The 25,332-nt window shown below is 49.7% G+C and overlaps 1 protein-coding gene and 1 long non-coding RNA gene across 12 annotated transcripts in view; one reads left to right on the top strand and one right to left on the bottom strand.

Moving 5' to 3' along the window:
- Positions 1-5,981, bottom strand: part of TCF4 (transcription factor 4) — an 80,177-nt gene extending 74,196 nt beyond the window's left edge. For 3 of the 9 annotated variants that reach the window (XM_039567222.1, XM_039567223.1, XM_039567224.1), the window contains exons 1-3: positions 5,951-5,981; positions 2,711-2,802; positions 1,040-1,112 (exon numbers count right to left, since the gene is read on the bottom strand). In XM_039567222.1, coding sequence (XP_039423156.1) covers positions 1,040-1,112; positions 2,711-2,802; positions 5,951-5,966 — 181 coding nt within the window. In that variant the 5' untranslated portion in view covers positions 5,967-5,981. The other 6 variants (XM_039567225.1, XM_039567227.1, XM_039567230.1 and 3 more) reach the window with 6 other exon arrangements.
- Positions 5,982-6,077: 96 nt separating this feature from the next.
- The window catches only part of LOC104698617, a 109,820-nt gene continuing 90,565 nt past the window's right edge, over positions 6,078-25,332 (top strand). For all 3 annotated transcript variants that reach the window (XR_002043356.3, XR_002043354.3, XR_002043355.3), the window contains exon 1: positions 6,078-7,139. This is a non-coding gene — a long non-coding RNA (uncharacterized LOC104698617). The remainder of the gene's footprint in view (positions 7,140-25,332) is intronic.

Genomic DNA, 25,332 nt, shown 5'->3' with positions numbered 1-25,332 from the left:
GGTTTCTCTGTGGATTTCCAGGGAAGCCTTGCCCAAATTCCCCCCGATTCGGAGCCGGATCCGGGTACAACAATACGCCGGCCGGTGTGCTGGCATGTGGAATTGTCTGGGAATTGAAAACACTGCAACTCCCCACCTGTACATGGAGGCAAGGAACTGCAACTCCATCCCAGAGCAAGGAAATGTGCAGCAGGCATCTTTGGGAGTTCTCCTTCTCATTTGTCAGGCACATAAAAGCCTCTCTATAAACTTGAGTTGCCAGACAATTATTGTCCACACATGTTCTACCGCAGAGAGCTCCGAGACTGCTTTTGTCATCCCACTCCTGTTTTTAGGGAATGCAGGAGATGCCCATCAGTCCTACCACAGCCAAAGGAACAAATCGTCCACCTAAATTGCAGGAAACTCTTCCAAAACACTCCCATGTTTAAAAACAAAATGCCCTGGCTTTAAGCAGCAAAAGAAACTCACCTGAAGATTTTAATTCCCAAAAAATATTCCATCAGCAAACGGCACTCTCTAATCCTAAAGACTTCTTTTCCTGGTGCTTATCCTCAGATACTTGTTTTATTTATTTAACTGCAACAGCCTTCAATTCTGCTTCAATTCTAATGCACAAAATTCATTTGCACACGAGAGGTTTTGACTATCGTCCCTGACAGACAAAGAGAGGCTTTGGAATTGGAAATAAAAAATTCTCCAAGGCTCAAATTACTAGAGGAAAAAGATAAATCTACTGTAAAACTAGAGCAATTTTCAGCAATGATTACACAGAGGAGAAGTCCAGGGGTTTTTAAAAAATCAGAAATGTGTGGCAGTACTCTAAAAACCTCCCAGGCTTGTGGAAATGATAATAATAACAATAATAATAATAATAATAAAAATCAGAGTAAGAATAACCAGTGCTTAGGAATAATTCCGCTGCAATCCCAACGAATCTGCTCCCCACAAGAGATTAAAGCACCACAACAAAGGTAATGCCTATGGATAAATAAATCCCAACGTTTTCACTACGGATGGAACAAAAAACAGTACATACTTGAGCCAGTAAAATGTCCACTTGCCAAGGAAGTTGGTCCATTTTTCCCACTGCTCACAGGAGGTGAAAACATCTAAAAAAAACAAAGAGGCATTACTAGTGCAAAACAAGCAATTCCCGAGTCCACTGGCAGTCCAAAGTTCCTTGCACGTTCCTTAGGAGTTTCTCTCCCCCGAACCATCATCCCCCACAGCCCTGCAAAGGCGTCCAGATTCCTTCCAGCCCCCACCGCCCCTCGCCACCAGCATCCCGCTTTTATTAGGCTCATTAGCTTCCCAGTCTGCCCTTCCCGAAGCCTTTGAGCCATGCCAGTGCCCAGCAGTTCTCCAGGCTGGGAAGCGGGGCTCGCTCCCCTCTCCCCGCCGACAAAGGCAGAAAAAGTTGGGATGGGTCGCAACCTTGGTCATCAACGTAGCAACGTCCATTTCCATCCCGCTCCAGGATTTGCCTGGCATGTGGGAACCCAAATAATAATAATCCAAAGTGCCACCTGCCCTAAATTCTCATTCCGTCTCTCCCACCGAGCAATTGGAAGCCAGGCTCGCTCCTCGCCCCCTCTCCCTCCCTCTCGCGCTCCTCTCTCTCTTCCCAGCGTTTATTTCGACCCTAATTGGTTTCTCCCTTCTCCGACGTGTCTAGTGGATAATACGCACCTTCCCTGAGTCAGAGCCTGCAAAAAGCCAAGGAACAAATGGGAAAAGTGCACCAACAAGCAGAGAGGGGGCTGCGAAGCTGCCGCAGGCTACGATTCCTGGCCAAACTTCCCCAAGCCATCCCTCGCAAGCCGAGGCTGGAGCAGCAGCACCAGCCTGGAGCACACAGGGGAACGGGGGGGCCTTGCTGGGCTTTAGGAGCAGACCTGCATCTCCGAGCAAAAGCTCTTCCCTAAAATAAATAACTAAGTGGATAGAGAGATATTCCTGACATATTGGGGGGAAGGGAGGGGATGGGGAGAGGAAGGAAGGGGCTGGAGGGGGAGGGGGAGCCTGACAAAACTAGACAAGTGCACGCGTCCGGCGGAACGTTCGGCCTCCAAACCAGCCCAGGGGGAAAAAATCCCTCTTTCCTTCAAAAATCACTCCCAAATCCTAGCTAGGGCAGGTAGGAGAAGGTTGGAGCAGTTTTAATGCCAGCAGAAGCCATAGGAGATTTCAGGGAAAACTTTAAACTGAGACAGTCGTGGATTTCTTTGCACTTTCCATGTGCCAAAATCGAAACAAGGGAAGAACCGAAAGGAGAATATCAGCGACTCATTAGCAATTAATTAGATCATGTGCCAACAATGCTCGAAAATCTAAAGCACAATAAAAGTGCAATATTGGTACGATGGAATTATGAGAAATGGTCAGTTTTTGGGGCATTTCTTTTGGCAGGAATGATTTGAGCCGTCCGAGACATGAAACCAAGCTGCGAACGCGCCTGCATCTCCCATCACACACAATCAGAAAGACTAAAAATACTCAGTTTGGATTTTTTTTTTAAGCGAAAAAAATATTTACCATGCTTCTAGCTGCTGATTAAAAATTGCCCAATGTACTTAGAGCACAGTTTGGGGTTGGTTTTGTTGCTTTAGGGTTTTTTTTGGCTGGATTTTTTTTGTTAACAGAGCAGCTAGAAGATATTTATTATTTTTTTTTACAGCTGTTGCTAATTTCCACCGTTGTTTCTTACCGCACTGAAATCCAGTAAATCACTCAGTTCTTTGTCCGTCCCTAAGGCAGCCATTCGCTGTTGGTGATGCATTTTAGCAAAATCACACAAACCTAGAAACATGGAAATAACCGCAATCAGAAATCCCGAGCCTTGCAGGAAACACAGTCGGATTTTGCTTTTTCAAGGGGGGTCGGGGGGTGGGTGGTTGAGAAGAAGAAGGGAGGGAAAAAAGATGGAGGGGCAGCAAAAAAAAAAAAAAACAACAACAAGAAAAAAAAAAAGCGATATTGTATTTCCAAAGAGGCGAGCGAAACCCGGGAACATCCACTCTTAAACCCAAATCCGGAGGAGAGAAAAAAAGGCAAAGCCTCGCTCCCGGAGCATCATTTATGCAACAGGAGGTTCAGCGAGGAATGAATGAGGATCCCAGAGAAGAAACTACAGCCATCCGCTCCCAACTTTTTCCCTTCTCCTTCTTCCACGCAAAGTAGCGTTTGGAGGCAGAAACGGCAAAGAGCGAGGAGGAAAAAAAGCCACGGCGAGATGCGAAGTGCAGGTTCCGGGGGCGGGGGGGCAGCGGGGGACAATTAGCCCCGATTCCTAATTTGCGGAGAGGAGGGGGGGGATAAGGCCGACAACAACCCGGGAGCGGCTCGGGCCTGTGCGGAGGCAGCGCCCGGGGGGAGGGGAGCCGAGGGAAGGGAAGGGAAGGGAAGAGGGAAGGGGCGCGGAGCCCAGCCCAGCGCAGCGGCCCCGACCCCGCCGAGCCCCGGCGCCGCCTCCGTACCCGCCGCCGCCGCTCATGGAGCTCCGCGCTCGGCTCCCGCCCGCTCCCGCCGCACTTTTCCAAGGATTCCACGTTGGATTCGCCCAGCTCGCGCACACACATGGCGAAGCGCGTTTATACGGGGCCGCGGACGCACGTGACGCGGGCACTTGGCCGAAAGGAACAATATTTTTTCCCCCTTGGATTACCCGTTCCCTTCGTCTTCTTGTTTTTTCTATTTTTTATCTATAATCCTGCTTTGTTTTGGTTGGTTTACTCCCGCCCCCCGGCTCAATCCCATCGCCCAGCTTTCCCATTTTCCCAGAGCATCACTGCAAAGTTCGCAAAGCAGCCCCTTGGATTTACGCGCAAGTTTTTGGGGATGCTGCCAGCCCCCCCGTCCCCTTACCCTTCCTTCTTCCCTCATCCCTCTGCCACTTTTATTCCATATTTTCCTCTCACAGGCCAGACACCACTAAAAAGAACTCCTTGGAGTTCATTTTCCGGTAGGAAATAAAGCAGCGAGTCCCCGCCGTCTGCACCTTGGTGTATCTCCCACACGTGTAGTTACACCGTGTCTATGCAATGTATATACAATGTATAGATTTACACAGCCCGGAACTTGCACTTTCTTTCTTTCTTTTTTTTTTTTTTAAATAACACATCGGGATCGACAATTTCAATCAAAAAATAAAAATGAAAGCAAAAAAAAAAAAAAAAAAAAACCACAGACAAGTTAGTCTAACAGCAAATTGGAACTTTACCTTAAATGGCCACAAATATGTTCACAATATTCCAAGGGGGGAAAAAAAAGGAAAAAAAAGGAATAAAAATAATCAAAATAAAAAGAGAGGAATCTTCTGCCAAAGTGCTTTATTGTCTCACACGTGTGTGACCCTCCAAAACCACCAAAAAGTAGGGGAAGTGTCAGTCCTGCTCCGGTTTATTCCACAGCTTTACAGGCACCCTACACCTGGCTTTGTTGGGATTTGAGGGGCCCGGCCACCGGCCACAAAAAAAATATAAATTAGAGAAAAAAATTTAAAAATTAAAAACCAAGGAAAAAAAAAAAAGGAAAAAAAGAAGGTCCGACAACTTTTGCCCTATTGTTTTTACAGACACATGGTGACGGGCTCGCAGCGCCGCAGCTCTCGGGGACTTGCCCCCTCCTTGTCCTTCCTTAAAAAAAACCAAAAACCAAAAAACCCAAATCCCAAAAAAAACAGGCGACTCCCCCCTCGGGGGAGCGCGGGGCCGCCCGTTCCCCAACTTGGTCCAAGTTTAGAGCAGCGCCCGCCGCCTCCTCCGGTCAGCAGCGCGGCTCCCCCGCCGAGCCGCGGCCGATCGCATCCCGCCCGGGCAGCCGCATCGCCCGCCGCTCACATCCGGGCAATGCCCGCCGCCTTATAAGCGCCGCGCCGCCGCTCGCAGACAATGACGAGGAGGAGGAGGAGGAGGAGGAGGAGGGCGGGAGGAAGCGGGCGGGACGGCGCGGCGGGGCTCACAAGATGGAGGGACCCCGCCGCCCCTCACACCGCGCTGCGCCCCTCACGTGTTCCCGCGCAAACCCAGGGGGATCCGCGCCCGCCGCACCGCCGGGCCCGCAGCGCAGCCCTGAACGGCTTCCGCGCCACTCGGCCATGAGCGCAGCCGGAGGGGCTTCGCGCCCCCCAGCCCTCAGCACCCCCGGGAGGGCTTTCAGCACCCTCAGCACCCCCGGGAGCGCTTTCAGCACCCTCAGCCATGATCAGACCCCGGGAGCGCTTTCAGGCCCCTCAGCAAGACCCGGGAGGGCTTTCAGGCCCCTCAGCAAGACCCGGGAGGGCTTTCAGGCCCCTCAGCACACCCTGGAGGCGTTTCAGCACCCTCCGCCATGATCACACCCCGGGAGGGCTTTCAGGCTCCTCAGCACACTCGGGAGGGTTTCAGCACCCTCCGCCATGATCAGACCCCGGGAGGGGTTTCAGCACCCTCAGTACACCCGGGAGGGCTTTCAGCACCGTCAGCAAGACCCGTGAGGGTTCAGGCTCCTCAGCACACCTGGGAGGCGTTTCAGCACCCTCAGCCATGATCAGACTCCGGGAGGGCTTTCAGGCCCCTCAGCACACTCGGGAGGCGTTTCAGCACCCTCCGCCATGGTCAGACCCCGGGAGGGCTTTCAGCACCCTCAGCAAGACCCGGGAGGGCTTTCAGGCCCTTGAGCACACCCAGGAGGGGTTTCAGAGCCCTCAGCCATGATCAGACCCCATCAAGGGTTTCAGCCGCCTCAGCAGGCCCGCGAGGGCTTTCAGACCCCTCCAGCAGACCCGTGAAGGGTTTCAGAGCCCTCAGCAGGCCCTCGAAGGGTTTTAGGCCCCTGAGCGCCCCCAGCCCTCAGAAAACGTTGTGAGGGGTTTCGCGCAGACCCCTCAGACGACCCTCGAGGCGTTTCAGACCCCTCAGCCCGCCCAGCCCTCAGCAAACCCTGTGAGGGGTTTCGCGCGCCCTCTTACCATGACCAGACGCCATGAGTGGTTACAGCCTCCTCAGCAGTCCCCCGAGGGGTTTCAGCTCCCGCAGACTCTCGAAGGGTTTCGCGCCCCTCAGCCATGATCAGATGCCGTGAGGGGTTTCGGTCCCCACAGACCCGCCAAGGGTTCCTCGCACTCCCGGCCCTCAACCGACGCCATGAGGGGCTCGCGACGCTCGACCGTGAGAGGCTCGCGCCCCGCCCAGTCCGTGGTGGCCGCCGGGACGGCTCTGGCCCCACCCTCAGCCCTCGGAGGACCCTCGAAGTCTCGCGCCTTCCGTTTTCGCGCCTTTTCTTTCGCGCCGCTGATCAGACGCCGTGAGGGGCTTCAGCCCCCTCAGCTCCCTCAGCCTTCAGCAAACTCTGAGGGATTTCAGCCCCTCAGCCATGATAAAGGCGCCGTGAGGGGCTTCAGCCCCCTCAGCTCCCTCAGACTTCAGCAAACTCCGTGAGGCATTTCAGCTTCTCAGCCATGATGAAGATGCCGTGAGGGGCTTCAGACGCCTCAGCTCCCTCAGCCTTCAGCAAACTCCGTGAGGGATTTCAGCTTTTCAGCCATGATCAAGATGCGGTGAGGGGCTTCAGACGCCTCAGCTCCCTCAAGCTTCAGCAAACTCTGAGGGATTTCAGCCCCTCAGCCATGACCAAGATGCTGTGAGGGGCTTCAGCCCCCTCAGCTCCCTCAAGCTTCAGCAAATTCTGAGGGATTTCAGCCATGATCAAGATGCGGTGAGGGGCTTCAGCCCCCTCAGCTCCCTCAGCCTTCAGCAAACTCCATGAGGCATTTCAGCCATGATCAAGATGCGGTGAGGGGCTTCAGCCCCCTCAGCTCCCTCAAGCTTCAGCAAACTCTGAGGGATTTCAGCCCTTCAGCCATGATCAAAATGTGGTGAGGGGCTTCAGCCCCCTCAGCTCCCTCAAGCTTCAGCAAACTCTGAGGGATTTCAGCCCCTCAGCCATGACCAAGACGCTGTGAGGGGCTTCAGACGCCTCAGCTCCCTCAGCAAAGCCTGTGAGGGATTTCAGCTCCTCAGTCATGACCAAGATGCTGTGAGGGGCTTCAGCCCCCTCAGCTCCCTCATCAAAGCCTGTGAAGGATTTCAGCCCCTCAGCCATGATCTGACCGTTGAAGGCTTTCAACCCGTTCAGCCCTCAGTATCCCGTTAAAAAAGGTAGGTTTGAATTATTCCTGTTAAAATATTTTTTGGGTGCTGAGCTCCCAATGGGGCCGGTGCATAAGCAGGCACTGGAAATGAAAATAAAGAAGGGAATGGGGAAAGGCGGAGGGAGGGGGAATGGTATAAAATTGTGGAATGGTTTGGGTTGGAAGGGTCTGTCACTAGACCAGAATGCTCCAAGCCCCATCCAACCTAGCCTTGAACACTTCCAGGGATGCTTCCTTCAAATTAATGAGGAATTTGGTTAATAACGGGCTCTGAGGTTTTATCTGGAAATTAAGTAGGAAAAGGGCTAAATCAACTGCCACCCTGGCCCTGGTCTTACTAATTTTCCAGTTTTAATCCTCTGGATTTTATACTGTCCCCATATGTCCTGTTTTCAGCATGTCACAGGAATTCTATGTGGAGAATTGGCTGAGCAGTGGGGCCTTTGGCCACCTCAGAATTCACAGGAAGCAGCTGGGAAGCTGAACTGCCCCGTGAACATGGGAAGGGGTGGTAAAAGTACAGGATTTAGCCAAAAAGTCGCATCTTGAGGTTCTTGAACTCCAAAAGGATTTTTTTCCGCTGTCCATAGACTTTAATACCAGGATAGCAAAGCACCAGACTGCATTTTATTCCCATTTGGGGCTATGATCATGCCTTTTGCCATTCCTATAAAAATCCATCAAAATGTGGCTTGATATAAATCCATGAAAAAAGTGAGTATGCACCTTCTCAGTGGATTTATGGAGTTGCAGATAAACTTGGGAAATTTTATTGGACTCCCCTTCCCTGGAAGTGTCCAAGGCCAGGTTGGATAGGGCTTAGAGCAGCCTGGTTCGTGAGCAGAGGGGATGGAACTGGACAATCCTTAGAATCCCAAACCATTCCATGACTCTATGGTGATGCTGAAAATAAGTTGATTAATGTTATGAAGCTGCAGTAGCTGATGCCGTGAATGAATCCGTGTGATCTGGAGCTGCCACATTGGGTTTTGTGATAAAACAGAAGTGGAACAAAGTTGCGCTTAATAAATTTTATAGGATAAACCCCCAAATCACCGAAGTGTTTGTTTCTCCACCTCCCAAAAATAAACAAGTGGGAAAATGGAGCAAAAAAGCCTTATAATTTCCATGCAGTTTCTCCCTTTGTGCTTCCTTGTTATGAGTCAACATGAGGCTGCTTTGGGTTAGAGGGGAAACTTGCTAATTTCAGTGCAGCTAAACAAAGAACGCGTTTCATTCACTGCCTCAGAAACACTGCAGATTTCCATGGGAAGGTGCTCGTGGAGGTGGGAAAATATTCTTCTGTGCTTGTCTGAATTCCGATTGAAATTTGGTTTGTTTTCTAATTCCCTAATGAAAGAGGATGTTTGATTTCAATTAAAGTGAAATGTCATCATTTTAGGTCGTACTAATGGGTATGGAATACTGCAGTCCATTAGGGAGAAAACAGTGGATTTGGGAAAAGGCCAAGAGGTGCAGGGGATGTAAAGAGATTTTCCATGTATTTTCAATTTTTGTAATGGGCATATGTAGGTCATTATGGAAATCCATGGGTTGTGATGACAGGAATACAGAAAATACAATAAAGCAATCTCTTATCAAGATTTCAGCAGGAATTGTTCATATTTCCTAAAGAACCAGCATCTGGAAAAAGGTTTGGAGTAACCTGGGCTAGTGGAAGGTGTCCCTGCCCATGGCAGGGGGATGATCCTTAAAATCCCTTGCTCCAAGCCTCTTCCAGCCCAGCCTTGAACAATTCCAGGGCTGGGGCATCCACAGCTTCTCTGGGAATGGGAATATGACGGAAACCCTCTGGGAGAGTTTATGAGATTTAAAAGTTTATTCCCCCATATGGTATTCTTTAAATTATTGAGTGTTTTTTTAAGTCTCTCGACTGTTGGCAAAAGTTTGTTGTTGTTCTTATTGTGAATTGTTTTATATCTTGTTTTATATCTTATTTTTGTTATTGCTGTTTGTTATTGAGCCTGGACCCGTCGATCATGGGGGATCCTTGGGTTGAGTCCCGTGCGCTGCCATCCGTCGCTCGTCCTGATAATTGAATTAAAAGCTGCTGTAAAAAATACATGGGAATAAGAATGGGAGAGGGATGAAGAAGGAAATAATTGGGGGAATACATGGTGGCTGGATTAGTTATTATCCCAATTAGCTGCCTGAATTAGCTCCTTGACAAGGAACACAGAGGGAAGAATAAAGGGCCATCGGTGACAAGGCCAGTTTTTAGGGAAGCTGCTCCTCTAAGTGTATTATGATTGCAATATAAAGAGCTGCAGGTTTCAGTTAAATGGATTTTGATTCTGCTTATTTTTCTAACAGTAGATTTGTTTCACTTCCATATTAATCTCCTTTTATTAAACCATAGAAATTCCAACCTTTGTTTTTCTGGGAGCAGCCTAGGACATAATCTAACTTTACAAAAAATTAGAAGTATTTGTGCTTAGTAAAGAGATAGAGGTTGGATTTAAATCCTGTGAACTGGACACACAATTATGGCATTTCCAGCTCTAGGAGAAGTTGATTATTTGAAATGAACACAAGGAAGGAAATTCTATTTGAATTAATTTTCATGGCAAACTGGTTTCAATGTTTTGGAGGGAAACAAATTCCTTTTTAAAGTAGCGGCCTCAAGCTGTGCCAGGGGAGGTTCAGGTTGGACATCAGGAGGAATTTCTTCATGGAAAGGGTGGTCAGGCGTAGGAATACCTAAAAATTACTGAAATAATAGGCTCAAACCTACTGAATTTAATTAACTAAAGTTAAATGAATGCCCATTGTGACTTGGGGATGGGAAGAGGCTGGGTGTGAGGTCACCTGGAGAAGCTGTGCCTGCCCCATCCTTGGAGTGCTCAGGGCCAGGTTGGGCAGGGCTTGGAGCAGCCTGGGCTGGTGGAACTCCCCAGCAGAGGTCTGGTTGGAGCTCCCAGACATTCCAGTTGGAGCATGGGAGACACAGACGTGTTTCTGCACTGTCTCTGGGCCACCTCCCACACACGAGACGGGAACAAGGGCAGGGACACAGGATCTCCCTCCCCACTTGTGCTCCTTAGGAAGAGCTGCAAATGCAGCCTCAGAACCTCCGGCTGCAATGTTCTGTCACTCCTTATTGGGCACTAAATGTAATAAATAAATACCTAATACTAGTTCAGAAGCAGTCATGGAAATGCACGGAGTTCTCCCTAAAAGCTCCTGTTCCCCAGCAGGAATTCTAGGGCCTTGCCCAGCCCCATTGATTATGTTGTCTGTAGAGAGGGAGCTGAAAAGATTGCAAAGAAATGAGGAATTAGGGGGAAAAAAGCGTGAGAGGGAGGGAACACAAAGCCAAACTGCATCTGGCCAGTGCAAAGGATCCTTGCATCCCAAATGTTCTCCTTGTCACTGTGAATATTGAGTCACGAGTGGAATATTTTCAATAGTCAGGATCATCCCAGTGGTGGTTTAGCCTTGTGGGGAATATTGAACTGCTCATCCTCACCCATGGCATTACTCGGGAGCTGGTGGGTTTGGTGGGGAATCATGCAGGCACAGCTGGTGTGCACATTCCCACTGGATCTGCCGAGAGCTCCAGGCACATCCTTGAGAGCCTTTCCAAGGGAAAGGACACATTGTGCTGCCTTCCGAGTCATGGAATCCTGAATGGTTTGGGTTGGAAGGGACCTTAAAGATCACCTCGTTCCACCCCCTGCCGTGGGCAGGAACACCTTCCACTATCCCAGGTTGCTCCAAGCCCCAGCCTGGCCTTGAACACTTGCAGGGATAAAGGTGTTCAAGCCCAAGCTGGATGAGGCTGGAGCCAGGGATTTACACCAGCCGAGTAATAAATGAGGATCATTTATAACACAACTCAGCTGGCATGGAGCTTCCCTCCTGTCCTGTGTGTGCTTGGAGGGGACACGGCTTCACACCTGTCAGTGGGTGCTCCATGGCTGCATTGGGAAAGGTGCAGCAGCCAGGAGATCCATAGGATGAGGCTTTCCAGGTCTGGTCTGAGGCTAAGATGCCTCCAGCTGGCATCTCCCGGCACTCAAGGCTGGTTCTTGCTTGCAGTCACCGCCTGAGAAAGCGTCTCCCTGCTGAGTACACAATGATCCTGCAAATCAGCAGGAATGCCTGCCGCCGGCTCGGGTCCTTCCTGAGGGTTACAGCTCCTGCATCCAAACACGGAGACAGCCTGGAATGTCAGATGCCTGAGCTGGTGATGGCTGGGTGAAGTCAGGCTGGCTCAGGGGAACTTTGCTGGGGAGAGGCTGTGGGTGAGGTCACCCAGAGCAGCTGTGGCTGCCCCTGGATTCCTGGCAGTGCCCAAGGCCAGGCTGGATGGGGCTTGGAGCAACCTGGGATAGTGGAAGATGTTGCTGCCATGGCAGGGGTGGAACGAGATGAGCTTTAAGGTCCTTCCCACCCGAACCGTTCTGGGATTCTGAGATTCCAATTTCATCACCAGGAAGCACGAGGAAGGTGAGGGGTCAGGGGACCAGAGGAGCGAGGCAGGGTGGGGAAAGTAAAGCCGTGTTTCCCGCATGGATAACTCCCCAACAATCTGCTGGAGGAGGGATTTGGTCTCCTCCTGAAACCCCAAACCAGCCTGATTTGAATTTGCCAAGCACCTGTGAAAGAATGCAGCTGCAAGGCCCTGGGAAAACAATGGGAACTGTGACAGTTCATTATTATAAGGCAGCCCCGAGATTTATTTGGGAAAGTTATTGATACAGAATTCCACTGGAGGACACAGTGGCATTCCCGAGGTATGCCAGGGAGCAGCTAGCTAGGGTTGTGGATGTGTGTACATCATGTAAACCCCAGTACGGGAACGGGGACAGCTTACTGGGTCTGTCAGACAGCAAAACAAATGGAGGAGGACTGATTGCTTCAGCATTTCCTTCCCTTATTTTTATTCCATATTCATTTGATAGGTTGGGATTTTTCCTTGTTTGCTGTTTTTTTTGTAGTTTGCTCTGGCTATTTTTTTTCTGGTGAAGCAAGGGTTTGGAAAGTGCAGGCAGCATTTCAAACTGTGATCTGCACAGATGGGAATGAAGGAACATTCTCCAGGCGAAAATTGTTCTCGGAGACATTTGGATTGAGCAGGATTTGTCTCTGTGCGAGGTGGAACATCCTGATTTCCACCAAGAGGGCGCTTGGGCAGCACAGTGGTGGTGGTGGTGACAGGCCAGAGGACACCTCCCACCAGCCAGTGCCCAGCCAGCGGGTCCAGCCCACTGGATGCAACCTGTGCTTCCATGGGGGAAGCATAGTGCAAGGCACAATAATCCACAGAAAGGGTTGTCCCATGGAAAAATCCTCAGGATCAAGCTGCTGAGGTGGTTTGCTGGTGTTGTGTCCTTACAAACCTTGCTGCTTTTAATGAGTGCGAGGTGTGTGTGTAGCCCGCACTTTGATGAAGAGTTTCTGTCACCACAAGCAGCAGTTACAAATGATGGGGTGGGCAGGAATGGGCTGGGCAAATCCAAAACAATTTGCTTTGCATAGATTAGCAGCTCCTAAAGAGATCCCACATTCATCCGGGAGAGATTTTCACGGAGTCCAGGGTGCAGTGTCAGAGAGAGGCTTCGCTGCCCATGTCTTGTGTTTTTTCCCACTTCCCTCCTCTCTTCCCTCCTCCTCCTTTTCGTTTCCAAACTGAATTTCCTGGTTTCCAGATGCAACTGCAATATAGCGTGGAAATAAAAGCAGGCAGTTAAATTGTCGGAGCCCATAATCTCCCAAAGAAAAAGGGTGGATCATCCAACTCCGTTTTCCTGCTTATGGGTCCCTGTTGCTGTACTAGTGGTAAATACACGAGGAACTCAGCTCATCAAATTTTTAAGCACAGGATGCACAAAGGAAGCTCCAGAGTGTCTGGAAAAGCTCGTGGCATCGGTCAAAGGCAGCTCTTGGGGCTGAGGCGTCGCCAGCTTCCCATTCATCATCGCTTCCCTTCCATCTCTGCATTCCTTTTGTTCTCTAAACCCTAAATTTCCATGGTTTAATTTTCCTCCTCTCCTGGAATGGCTTTGCAAATGCTTAGCCTTAAGTAATAGTCAGTAAAGGCAAATTACCTTAAATCAAGCAAGGGTTATCTAATTTAGAAAATAGGAAATAGAGAGAAAATCAAACTAAATGAAATGCAAACAGGATAATTCATATCTAATCCATGGGCTTCTCAACAGGAGGAGTCTTTTAGTTGTGCTCAGTTGAGCGTCCGTTCTTAGCACAACTTACAGGACTGTGAGCCCCAACCAACTGCCTCTTTAGGCCCTGCACTCCCAAAATCCTAAGAAAATGGGATTTTTCACATCCATTTGTGCTTTCATCATAGCACCTCCAGCTGAGCTGCTCCTTCCTCAGTTTCCTTCACTGCTTTGATTGGCACACACCCACTTATCTGTACTTTCTATAAGCACATGGAGATGGGATAGTGCCAGAGCAGGCTTTCCTATGACACCTAGACAAGACAGTCCATAGAATCCCACGCTGGGTTGGGGTGGGAGGGACTTAAAGATCATCTCCTTCCACCCTGGGACACCTTCCACTATCCCAGGTTGCTCCAAGCCCTGTCCAACCTGGCCTTGGACACTTCCAGGGATCCAGGGGCAGCCACAGCTGCTCTGGGCACTCTGTGCCAGGGCCTGCCCACCCTCCCAGGGAACAATTCCTTCCCAATATCCCATCCAAGCCTTCCCAGTTTCTCCACCCTTTAGTTCCCTTACCTGCCTTTTTATTAATATGCAATGCACCGCCGACCCCCGGATTAATGAAGCTTATTACAGGATCCTGCTAGAAAGCTTTCCAACTTCCTTCCAATTAACACACGGTGCTTCAGAGGAATCCTCGGAATACGGGGAGGTGTTTGGCAATTGCACAGCACCTTTTTTTCAGGCAACTTCACTTAAGATGTCCTTGTTAGATGAAAGACTCCTCAGATGCTGATTACCCCCTCCAGGCAGGTTCTTCATTGTTCTCCACACACAGGAATTGTTTTATATGTTTTATTTAGGTTAAGCTTAGAAGGATCATCTTGGTTTATTATGGAATCATGGAATGGTTTGGGTTGGAAGGGACCTCAAAGCTCATCTCATTCCACCCCCTGCCATGGGCAGGGACACCTTCCACTATCCCAGGTTGCTCCAAGCCCCATCCAACCTGGCCTTGAACACTCCCAGGGAAGGGGAGTCCACTCAGATAAGGGAATTTTAGATTGGCACATGAGAAAATGCACTGGGAGCTCCCCTTGCCATCCTGCCAGGATGGATCCTGGCATGGACTGGTTCCAAAACAAAGAACATTCCCAGCAATGCAGCTGCACCATGTCACCTGCTGCTGAGCTGCTCCGGTGTGTGCTCCGGAGAGCTTTCCCTGAGACTTCCAGCAGGAAATGCAGGACAGGCATCCCCGTGATCCGCTCCGATGATGGTGTTTCCGGCACCTAATTCCTGGTTAATTATTCAAGGCCAGCTTGGACAGGGCTTGGAGCAACCTGGGATAGTGGAAGGTGTCCCTGCCCATGTGATGATCCTTAAAATCCCTTCCAACCCAAACCATTCCAGAATTCATTCTAGGATTCCATAACTTTCTCTGCACCAAATCCTGTAGCCAGGATTTTTGGTCCCGTTTCCATCCCAGTGCCTCCCAAGTCACACTTTGCACCTGATGGCAAAATGAGGACAGTACTGGGTTATGCTTTCCATGGAGGGAAGCACCTGACCTCCATCCCTGAGCTCCTCAGTGCAAGGTGGGAGCACAGCCCTGCTCCCCTGGAGCCAGAGGCCTGGTCCAATCCAGGTTTTGTTCCCCTTCTCCCAGTTTTCCCACAGGTTGTGAGGAATTCCCAATGATTCCTTATCCAGTGAAACACTAACAATGAGAATCTTTCAAGGTTAGGAACACAATTTGGGCAAATGAGCAAACTATTGGGGAGGCTTCATTCCACTGCGGCAATTAAGAAGAAGGAATATCAGCAGGTCACATCTTGCTTCCGGTGCATTGGGAATTATTTTGCCATGGAGTTTGGAAGAAGCAGGATTGGGGTTGCACTTGGTATTTAAAGCAAACAAACCTATCTATTAAATGAGACTGCGGAATGGGGCACGAAAGTAAAACCGAGACCGTTAAATTACAGATAAAGGGGGAAGAGTCCAAATTTTCCCAAATGTTCTCATTTTCCATTTTTTTCCTAACGACCGTCGTTATATTTTGATGTGGTTAATAATACAGCAGAGGTTAAATGAAACATGAAAAAGGGCTGTACATTAAAATTGAGATAACTCTTCCTTCAGTGAAGTGGAACCCAGCAGATGTAGCTGCACACTGTAATTGCTGCCTGTTTCCTGTCACTCTGATTAAGTTGCATTGTCCCTGCTCCAAGTGTAGGAATCAGTGGCTTCCCATAGGGCACAGCATGGGACAACTGGCTTCGGCAGGCAAATGACTCTGTGCACCTCCTGCTTGTCCTGGTAATGGTATAGACACACAATATACATTGATGACTCCTAAAATCAATAGGCTGTGCAGTGGGAGAGGCTCCGGGGCTTCCATGGGAGAGACACTCCAGTCAAGGGCCGGGATTTTGGGAACAGTTCACTTCCCCAGTTCAGGAGGCCAAATAAGCCCAATGCCTGGCTGCTGTGTTAATTCTGGTTCTCAAGAGTTACTCTGCACCTTCTAGTGTTGTTCTTCTCCTTGTTCCAAAGCCGTGGGATCCCAGAGTCACAGAATGGGGTGGGTTGGAAGGGAACTTAAGGACCATCCAGTTGCTTCAAGCCCCATCCAGCCTGGCCCTGAGCACTTCCAGGGATAGGGAAATCACATCCTCTCTGTGCAGAAAGTCTCGCATTGTTCACTCTGTTCCCAATTATCCAGGTTTTCCTTTCAGGAACAAATCCCTACTTCAGGGATTAAACTGTAGGGTAAAATCCAGGACCTGGGTGGGGAATGCGAGGCTGGATTCCCTGCTGCCAGGAATTACAGGAGATCCACTGAACCCAGTGGGGTTACTCTGATTTCCAGCAGCTGTTGGACTTGCTGGAGAGGTCCAGAAAGTGCTTTTTCCATGTGATTCCGTTCAGAAAGAATGGGATGCGCCTCGTTCAGCCTTGCCCTACTTTTGTTCCGGAGTCATTCCACTGCTGTCATTCCACTGTGACATCAGTGCAAAGCAAGGCAGGCTCTGCTTGCAGAACCCCCACAAAGGTGACATCCCAGCAGAGCAGTAGAATCATGGAATTGTGGAATTATTTAGGCTGGAAAAGCCCTGTAATATCATCGAGTCAAATCATCCCCCAGCACTGCCAAGGCCATCACTAACCCCTGTCCCCAGGTGCCACATCCACACGGCTTTAAATCCCTCCAGGGATGGGGACTCCACCCCTGCCCTGGGCAACTGTGCCAGGGCAGGACAGCCCTTTCCATGAGGAAGTTTTTCGTAATATCCAGCCTAAACCTCCCCTGCTGTAACTTGAGGCTGTTTCCCCTTGTCCTGCCACTTGTAAAGTGGGAGAACAGACAGACTCCTAGGGAGTTACCCACTCCTTCAGCACCCCTATCCCTTTTCAAGCCTGAATCCCAGGTCAGAGGAGTATTTGGAGCTTCAGGGCTGATGCCAGAGGGGCAGCAGCCCAGCAGGAAGATCTGGAGTGCCCTGGTGTGATTCCAAACCCAGGGAATACTTCTCTTCCTGAGAATTTTTTGGTGGCTGAGGAACTGGAATGTTTTGCATCCTGAGTCTTCAAATGAGCATCAGCTGGGCAGGAGGGCTGTGGATTATGATTTGGGATTTAGGCATCTTTCCCTTCCAAGGCTGTGGCTGGCCCATCCCTGGAAGTGTCCAAGGCCAGGCTGGATGGAGCTTGGAGTGACCTGGGATAGTGGAAGGTGTCCCTGCCCATAGCAGGGAGAGGGATGAGATGGGCTTTAAGGTCCCTGCCAGCCCAACCTATGCTGGGATTCCAGGATTCTATAAAATCCCATTTTGGCTGGTTAATCCCCAGTTGGATCTGGGGCCTTGCTTTCTAAAAATGGAAATTAATATTAAAAGTCGTTCCTTAACACATGTTTATTTTCTAATTTATAGAATGTACCTATTACACTCTCCAGACACATGTGCTTGATTATAATGATTATCATATGTATTTTCCAAGGCACTCATCACCATAATATCAAATGTCATTAGAGAAATTAGGGAAGAGCAGCATCATTCCTTCCAAGGAAAAGCCACTTTCCTCCTTTCCCACCACAGTAGTGAGAGCGCAGAAGCTCAGCTGATTTTCTGCCACTTTTGTTTCAGCTCGACACAAAACAACCAAATCCCCAGGGAAATGTGCAGCGTGCACCTGAAGCCAAAACCTCTGTGAAAATCCCATGTAAAAATGTCCTGGAACTGTGCAGGGAAGCACACTCCAGAACTGGGGCTGTCCAGCGGGTCCTGCTTTTCCTCCCTGTCCCCCAGCCAGCACAGGCACTCACAGCATCCTGGTTATTGGCAGGAGCTGAGGGAGGAGGAAAACACAAGGAGCAGCAGATCCTGAGCTCAGGTTTAGGGTCACAAACCCTGACTTGAATCCCAGTTGCTGCTCCCAGGGGCACTTTTTCCTAATGTAAAGATTTCCTGATGGAAATTCCGATTTCTGGAGCAAAACCCGATTTCAAGCCTTGGGAGGAGATAAGTGAGGTGCCGAGGGATTTACGTGATGCTCCATGTGTCTTCCCAGAGGTGGAAGATACGGATCTGGATTGGTTTAGGAGAGCCCAGGGGTTTTTATTTCAATATTTACTTCTTTAAGCTCCAGCAGAGGAGGGAAACAGCTGGAGATGACACAGACATCCCACTATTCCAGACCTAGCTGGTTTGTCTGGAAGACACGTGTTGGATTTCAAGCCTGTGTGTGTCCAAGGGCAGGAAGAGGGGGGCTGCTCCGGGGGGAGGCTCCCAGGTCCTTCCAGGGAAGGGGCCAGGGATAGCAGTCCATGGAGTGATCCACGGAAGAAGGTGCAGTTGGATGTGTCAGTGCCCTCCGTGCCCTGACAGCTACAATATTCCCTCTCTTTATTCCTAATTGATTAAAAATAAGCATTGCCTGGTTTGTTCTTCTGCAACAGTGTCACCTTCCCACATCCCAAGGTTTTCGAGCTGGCTTCCAGCAGTTCCTAGGGATTTAAGGTCTTGGCTTTGGCCACTGCTCAGCAGAAGAGTCCCTTAAATCCAGTCTGTGTCGTGGGGGTGAAGCAGCAGCAGGGAGCTGCCTTTGGATTGCTGACTCCGACTAAATCCTTGGGTTTTTTCTTCCTTTGCGTCATTTCTGTGATTATTTTTGTGCTTCATATGCTCAAAAATCCCTGGGGAATAGGGAAAAAAAAATCTCTTTTTTTTTTTATATTTTTGCTTTGCAAGTCACTTTGTAAAGAAGCACTTTGGTGTCTTCAGAAGGTTGGAAACCCACCTGTTTCCTGGGAGGAAAGGCGGGAGCAGCCAGCCCGGTGGATCCCAGTGGGAGCTTTAAGGGAAATGAAATATATTGGCCCCACACCTGGGAAGAGGGATTTGAAGCAGGATTTTCAGTCTCAAATCAAAGATTTGTTTTGCTTGTAGAAACAGAGCTGGGAGAACAGAGTGTTCCTCCTGCTCTGGCAGGGATTCTGCTCTGCCTCCGTGCATCCCGGCCATGCCAGCAGTGCTCCAGGGAAGGACTTACCTTGGAAAAGAAGGGCCAAACCAGGGGGAAAGGAACTGGTGGGGCTCAATGTGCTGCCTGCTCCCACTTGGGAGGACACTTGAACACTTCTAAGGTCACTTGGATAATCTAATCCTACTCAGGATGATATCTAGCTCCGGCAGGAACTCTTGGAAGGCTTTAAACAACATCCATCTTCATTATTTCCCACCCTCGTGTCTGTATGATTGATTCCTGCTAAATTTGGTTTAATTGCTCAGAAGGTCTTAAGGAATGACATTTGGAGAGAGCCAAATGGGATGTCTGAGCTCCCCCTGCTGCTCTGCCGCATGCAGCCACCCAGCACCCAGCACCCGCTGGTGCTCCGGGCTGGAAAACTCCAGGATGAACCAGGAGCTCTTTCCTACATGGGCAACGACCAGGGGGGTTTAGCTAAGGCTGAGTGCTAGTAGGTAACATGGACATTGGGAAGCATCCCAAATCCCAGATCCTTTGGGTTCAACCTTTCAGTTCATGTGCATACACGAGGCTGGTTGGAAAGGCAAGGGTCTGGAATTGGTTCCCAGTGGACCCATCGCCCAGGTCAGTGGCTCTGAGCTCCCTGGATGCAGCCAGGGCAGGAGGGGCTCTCACAGCACCCAGCTCCTGAAAAGTGCTCATGGCCCCACTTTAGTGGCTTCCCCTCCTCAGGAATGGGATCGGCTCTCCCTGCTGACTGAATTAGCAAATCAGGGCACTTCCTTAGGGCAGGAATCATGGAATCCCAGGGTGGTTTGGGTTGGAAGGGACCTCAAAGCTCATCTCATTCCACCTCCTACCATGGGCAGGGACACTTTCCACTATCCCAGGGTGCTCCAAGCCCCATCCAGCCTGGCCTTGGACACTTCCAAAGATCCAGGGACAGCCACAGCTTCTCTGGGCAACCTGTGCCAGGGCCTGCCCACCCTCACAGGGAAGGATTTCTTCCCAATATCCCATCTAATCCGGCTGTCCTGGATGGAGGTGAGGGGAGAGGGAAGGGAAAGCTGGAAGTAAATTCATATTTGTGCCCAAAAGATCAATAAACAGGGAGAAAGCCCCAGCAGGCAGAGGATGGTGAAGCAAATCCGACATTAACTACTCATTATTTACACACTGCCATCGCCACGAGCCGGTGCGTGGCCACAAAAGCTGCGGCAAGATCCCCATTTCCAAGCAGAGTTTTAATTATTTGTAAAAGCCTTCAATTGTTCACCAGATAATGTCATGGATTGGTCCTCCCAGTGTGAAGTGCAACCGTCCAGAACCCCCACAGTATTATAAATAGGCTTCGGAGCCGGGATTGATTGATGTTTGGCATAAAATCTATTCCTCGGAGCATGTGTATTCCTTCTGTTCACCAGTTTCATACAAATATACTTGGGCTGATTTTTTATTCAAATCTCCAATTTATGTTGGGTTTCAACTGTTAAATATTTAAAGGCTTTTTCATCTTTTTTTCCGTATCCCTCTTTTCTGTGCGATCTAGGGAAGTCTTGTGCCGAACACAAACAAGACTCGGAGATTTAGCACATTCCTGGGGGGGAGAGAAAAGCTTTATTAATTATATTGAGACTCAAATAATAGTCTTCCTTGACACTAATGTTCCATCAGTTCCAACCACAAGGATCCTGTGGGATAGCTTTAGAGCCCTTATCAGGATCGAGATTACGGCATTTATGGCTCCATAGAAGAAGGAATTTAATGAACAGCACTTGGAGTTTGAAGAGAGGGTCGGAGACAGGGCGATAGCGAGGGATAAAAACTACAGCCATGAGGAGTTATTCCAGGGGAGTCCCTGGCACTGCGCAAGGAAACATCAAATAAAACTGAGTCTAGAGTACTTTTTCAAGAATCTCCATAAATATTCCCGATTCCTCAGCTGGAGGATTCGTCCTTGTTCCACCTTGGCTGCCTCTGACAGCCGCGATCTCCGAGGAGCCGTGTCTTTGGCACATCTCTCTTCCCAAGTCTTATTTAAGTTTTCACTTATCAAATCAATACTGGGAAATAACTTTATTGCGGAATTTTTCTGACATCAGTACTTTTATTCCATCCGCCCTTTTTTCTCTGTGGATTTCACTCTCCTCACCCTGGTGGCTGTGATTAATTCATTTATTCATGCCTTTGCAAGAGTGGGAGTCAGGAGGCCAGACCCAATTATGTCTTATTTATTATTTTGTGTATTAGAGTAAAATCTGGAGACATGGATGAAACAATGGCTGTATTCACAGAATCCCAGAATCGATTGGAAGGAGGCTGCAAAAGACCTCCAGGGTCTTTGGGTCCAACCTGTGACTGATCCCCACCAGAGCACTGAGTGCCACCTCCAGGGATGGGGACTCCACCGCTTCCCTGGGCAGCCCCTTCCAATCTTTCTTGTTCTTCTTATCATTGGAAATTCTAATTCCCGGTAAAAATCCCACGGCTTACCTGTTGCTCAAGCACGCAAACGGCCTGAAATTGATTTGGGGATGCCTGTGGGGTTGGTGAGGGAAGGGAATAAAGAGATCATGGGGTGGTAATGTGCAGGAATGTTAGGGAGGAAATCAGGCTGCAGGATCTCAGAGTCTCACCTAAAATCTACTTCAGCATTCAGATAATTCACCTGTATTTTAGAAGTGCTGAGAATTCCAACAGAGGTGGAAAATGTTCCCTTTAGATGGATATCAGGCCTCCAACAGGTTTCTGGCTCCCAGGTTGTTACCCTGGCTAAACTGGTGCCTTATTTAATGCCCCAATCACTGATACAATTTAATTGTACCTGTCGTGGTTTCTCAGGATCAGTTTCTCTCTGGGTGTAAAACCTGCACAAGGTCAGGAACCAAAACCAGGGAAAAGGGATGTTCCAATGCTCAGTGGAAGCTTAAACTAGGAATTAATTTATCTCTGGTAGCACTTGACAAAGCTCAGCTCCTGATGCCTCAGCCTTTATAGTCACATCTGTTAGTTTAGAGCATTTATTGGAGGAGCCTTGACAAAGACAAAAACAGATGATGGAAATCTCATCTGTCAAAACTGTTATTAAAGCTGGGAACAGTGTGAGGTTTGGTTTAAATTGAAAGCATCATTTATATTTTATCCAACGTTTTGCAAACAATCACACTGGGGAAGGATTTGGGGGGACCTGGAGAGCCCTCAGCGAAGCACAGCTCGTTACGGTGCTCTGCTTAATGCGCTGCGCAGGGGTGAGCAGGGGCCACTTCCCAGCACCTCTGCAGGAGGGGAGGGAGCTGGTGGGACCCGAGAGCTGGAAAATCACCTGTGCACAAAGGCTCGGCTATTAATCACCAGGGGAGCGGGAATATCAAACAGCTGGGAAGCTCCGATGTCACCTGAAATGGGAAAGGGGAAAGGCGGCTTCTCAGCCGCCCATTTCGGAGCTTTTCGCACAGAATCCCAGAATATCTGGGGGAAAGGGACCTTAAAGCCCATCCTGTTCCAGCCAGGGACACTTTCCACTAGGCCAGGTTGCTCCAGGCCCCATCCAAGCTGGCCCTGGCACAGGGTGCCCAGAGCAGCTGTGGCTGCCCCTGGATCCCTGACAGTGTCCCAGGCCAGGCGGGGTGGGGATAGTGGAAGGGGTCCCTGCCCATGGCAGGGCTGAGAAGTGATGATCTTCAAGGTCCCTTCCAACCCTAATTTTTCTGCAATTCTGTAATTCTTAATCTTCAAAAACTCTGGGAAAAGAATAAAATTCCAGCTTTTTTTCTCAATCTACTGGAATTCGAGCTGCAAAGAGGAATTGCCTTTATCAGCCAATCTGGGCCAAGGCACTGCTTGGAATTCCTAAGGGTAGTGGATGTTTTTCAGGCAAAAGAGATCCACTGACATCCCAAATCCCGTTTTTCCTGCCAGATTCCTAAATGGGGTTTAAATGAGTCAGAACAAGGTTCACAGAACAAGTTTTACATGGCAGAAAACGAAGCAGAGCCCATTTCCAAACCCAGCAATTGACTCCATGGAGCAGCCGAATCCCTCGGCTGCCATTCCAAACATTGATGGCTGAATTAAACTAATGATGGGGAGATCTCTGAGGAGTCAGGCTGGCAAGTGGGAATGGTGTTTTCCAAACATTCAGCATTAACCTAACTCTGCTCCATTGAAGTAAAACCCTGGCTGAGTTCAGTGGGAGCAGAGTGGTTCCATCCCTGCAGGAAGAGCCGAGATTCCCTGTGAGCCCTTCCAAAGTGTTGTGCTCTGTGCTGCAGGAGCCACCAGCAGCCCTCATATGTTCCAAAAAAACCTGAGCTTCAGTGTTCCTGTGGGCTTTCCTTGTGTTGTTTTCCATTACCTAGACCTGGGCTTCCATTGGAATATTTTATCTAACCTTATTCCAAACTTGGGAATTTGTATTCAGAATACTTCCAGGTCCAAGGTACTCCATTTGCCACTTTGCAAACTGGAAATGGGATTTTTTTTCCACAATTTAAGTCTTAAAATTGTCCTTGTTCTACCCTGATCCAATAATTTTGGGTTGTTTGGGTCCACTTTATGGATTTGTAGGATTTGTAGGATTTGGGATAGCTGACATTCCCTGAGGACACATGTACATATGTATCCCATCCCACCTCATCCCTCTCCATCCCTGGCAGTGTCCAAGGCCAGGCTGGACGGGGCTTGGAGCACCCTGGGATTGTGGAAGGTGGAATGAAATGATCCTTAAGCCCCTTTCCACCCAAACCGTTCTGGGATTCTGGGATTTTCCAAAGGCGTGGTGCCCCTGGAAGCAGCTTGGAGGACTTGCAGTGCCACATTTCACCTGGATTTGGAGGAGCAGCCCAGCTTGCACGTTCACCCCGGTGAGAGGCAGCGCCTTTCCTGCATTCCTTTCCTTGGTTCCCTCCCTGACCTGCTCCCAGTGCCTGCAGGCAGATCTGTGCGCCGCAATTCCCTTGGCTCTGGAAGCACTGCAGCAAGCCTCGGAATGCCGGATAACCTGGCTGGCTGCCGGCTCTGTCTAGAGCTCCCAGGGGAGACAGGACTTTCCCTGGGAGCCACGGGCAAGAAAAGCATCGTTGCTGCTCTGGTACTTTCCGTGAGCGGCGCATCCCATCGGAAGATGTGCTCTAATCCCTATTTTGGGAAACAGGCTATCAGATCCCAACAGAACATCCCTGCCTGCCAGGCACTACCTTGCCTCCAGAGCAGGCAGCGCCTGCGTTCCCTATCCGTAAATCCCATCCAACTTCAGTGCTCAACTTCGGATTTCTTGGGATGGGCTTTGGCTGCCTCCTACTCGTGCCTTTCTATCCTTAGCAGGATTCACAGGCTTTCAGCTCCCTCACACTTCTCGCTCTCTAATCTTAGCGCCGCTGCCAGCTTTAGAGAGGCTTCGAGCTCCAGGGTCTCTCACTTGTGTGCAGGCTCTTTCTGGGACACAGCCAAGTAGGTGAAAAACTCGGGAAGGGGGAAGGGGAGAGCTGGGACTGCTCTCAGATGTTGCAGGCTGGAGCTAGACCTGGCTCGGGATCCGTTGTCATTTTTTGTGGTGCTTTCCTGAGGTGTTCAAAAGGCTTTGGTGAGGAGGAGATGGCAACTCCTGCCTCGGTGACTCCGGAACACCTGGACATTGTGTTCCTTGTTCTCCTGGAATTTTCAGCGCACATTTGATAAAGATCCACTTGAGCACATTCCCTGTGTTTGGGAGCTGGCTCGGTGCTGCCGGCTTGGCTGATTCCATAAGCCACAAGCTGCTCCTCTGTCAAGTGTCTCCTGCTCTGTCTCTATTTGTTCCCAAGGGTGTCTGTAGAGGTTGGATCAACTTTCCGGAGCGAAACAGCTCTTTCTCAAATAAAGCCTTCCGAGGTGGCTGCTCTTCCACGCGTTCCCTACAGACCCACTGAGGGGGCAACCTGTCCTCCGTTTATCCTATTGCCCAGAGAAACTGTGGCTGCCCCATCCCTGGAATTGTTCAAGGCCAGGTTGGAGCAACGTGGTCCAGTGGAAGGTGTCCCTACCCATGGCAGGGGATGGAATGAGGAGATCCTTAAGGTCCCTCCCAATCCAAGCCATTGTGAGGGCTCAGCCCAGCTGCTGACTGCTCTCTGACTCCCGTTAGGACTCCCACCTGGAGATGGGCGCCAGAGTGGCACCGTCACTCCCACCATCACCAAAGGCCAAGGCAAACTTCCTGGGATTTGGCAGAGCCGGTGTTCCTCGCTTAGCTCTGTAATACAGTTATTTGCTGTATTTTGAATTCCCACATATCCTTGTTCCCATGGCTGAGATGACGTTTGCCCGGCATGATTCATGCTGTCAATTCCTGCCTGGAGCTGGATCCAGGAGTTTATTTTGGGATGCATACCTACCCGGAGGACAGAGATGTGGGGAAAACACTCCTCTGCCAACTGCAAAGGCAGGAGAAGGTTGGCTTTCCCAGCAGTCAAGAGCCAAAGGAGTGGTCAGGCCTGGAACAGGTGGAATTTCTGCTCAGATGTATCCATGTTTTTACATCCAGAGGGTGATGGATGCTGCAGCAGTGACCAAATACATGCTGTA

This window comes from Corvus cornix, chromosome Z (assembly GCF_000738735.6).
Source record: "Corvus cornix cornix isolate S_Up_H32 chromosome Z, ASM73873v5, whole genome shotgun sequence".
Classification (NCBI taxonomy): domain Eukaryota; kingdom Metazoa; phylum Chordata; class Aves; order Passeriformes; family Corvidae; genus Corvus; species Corvus cornix.
This window is presented reverse-complemented; position numbering and strand designations above follow the sequence as displayed.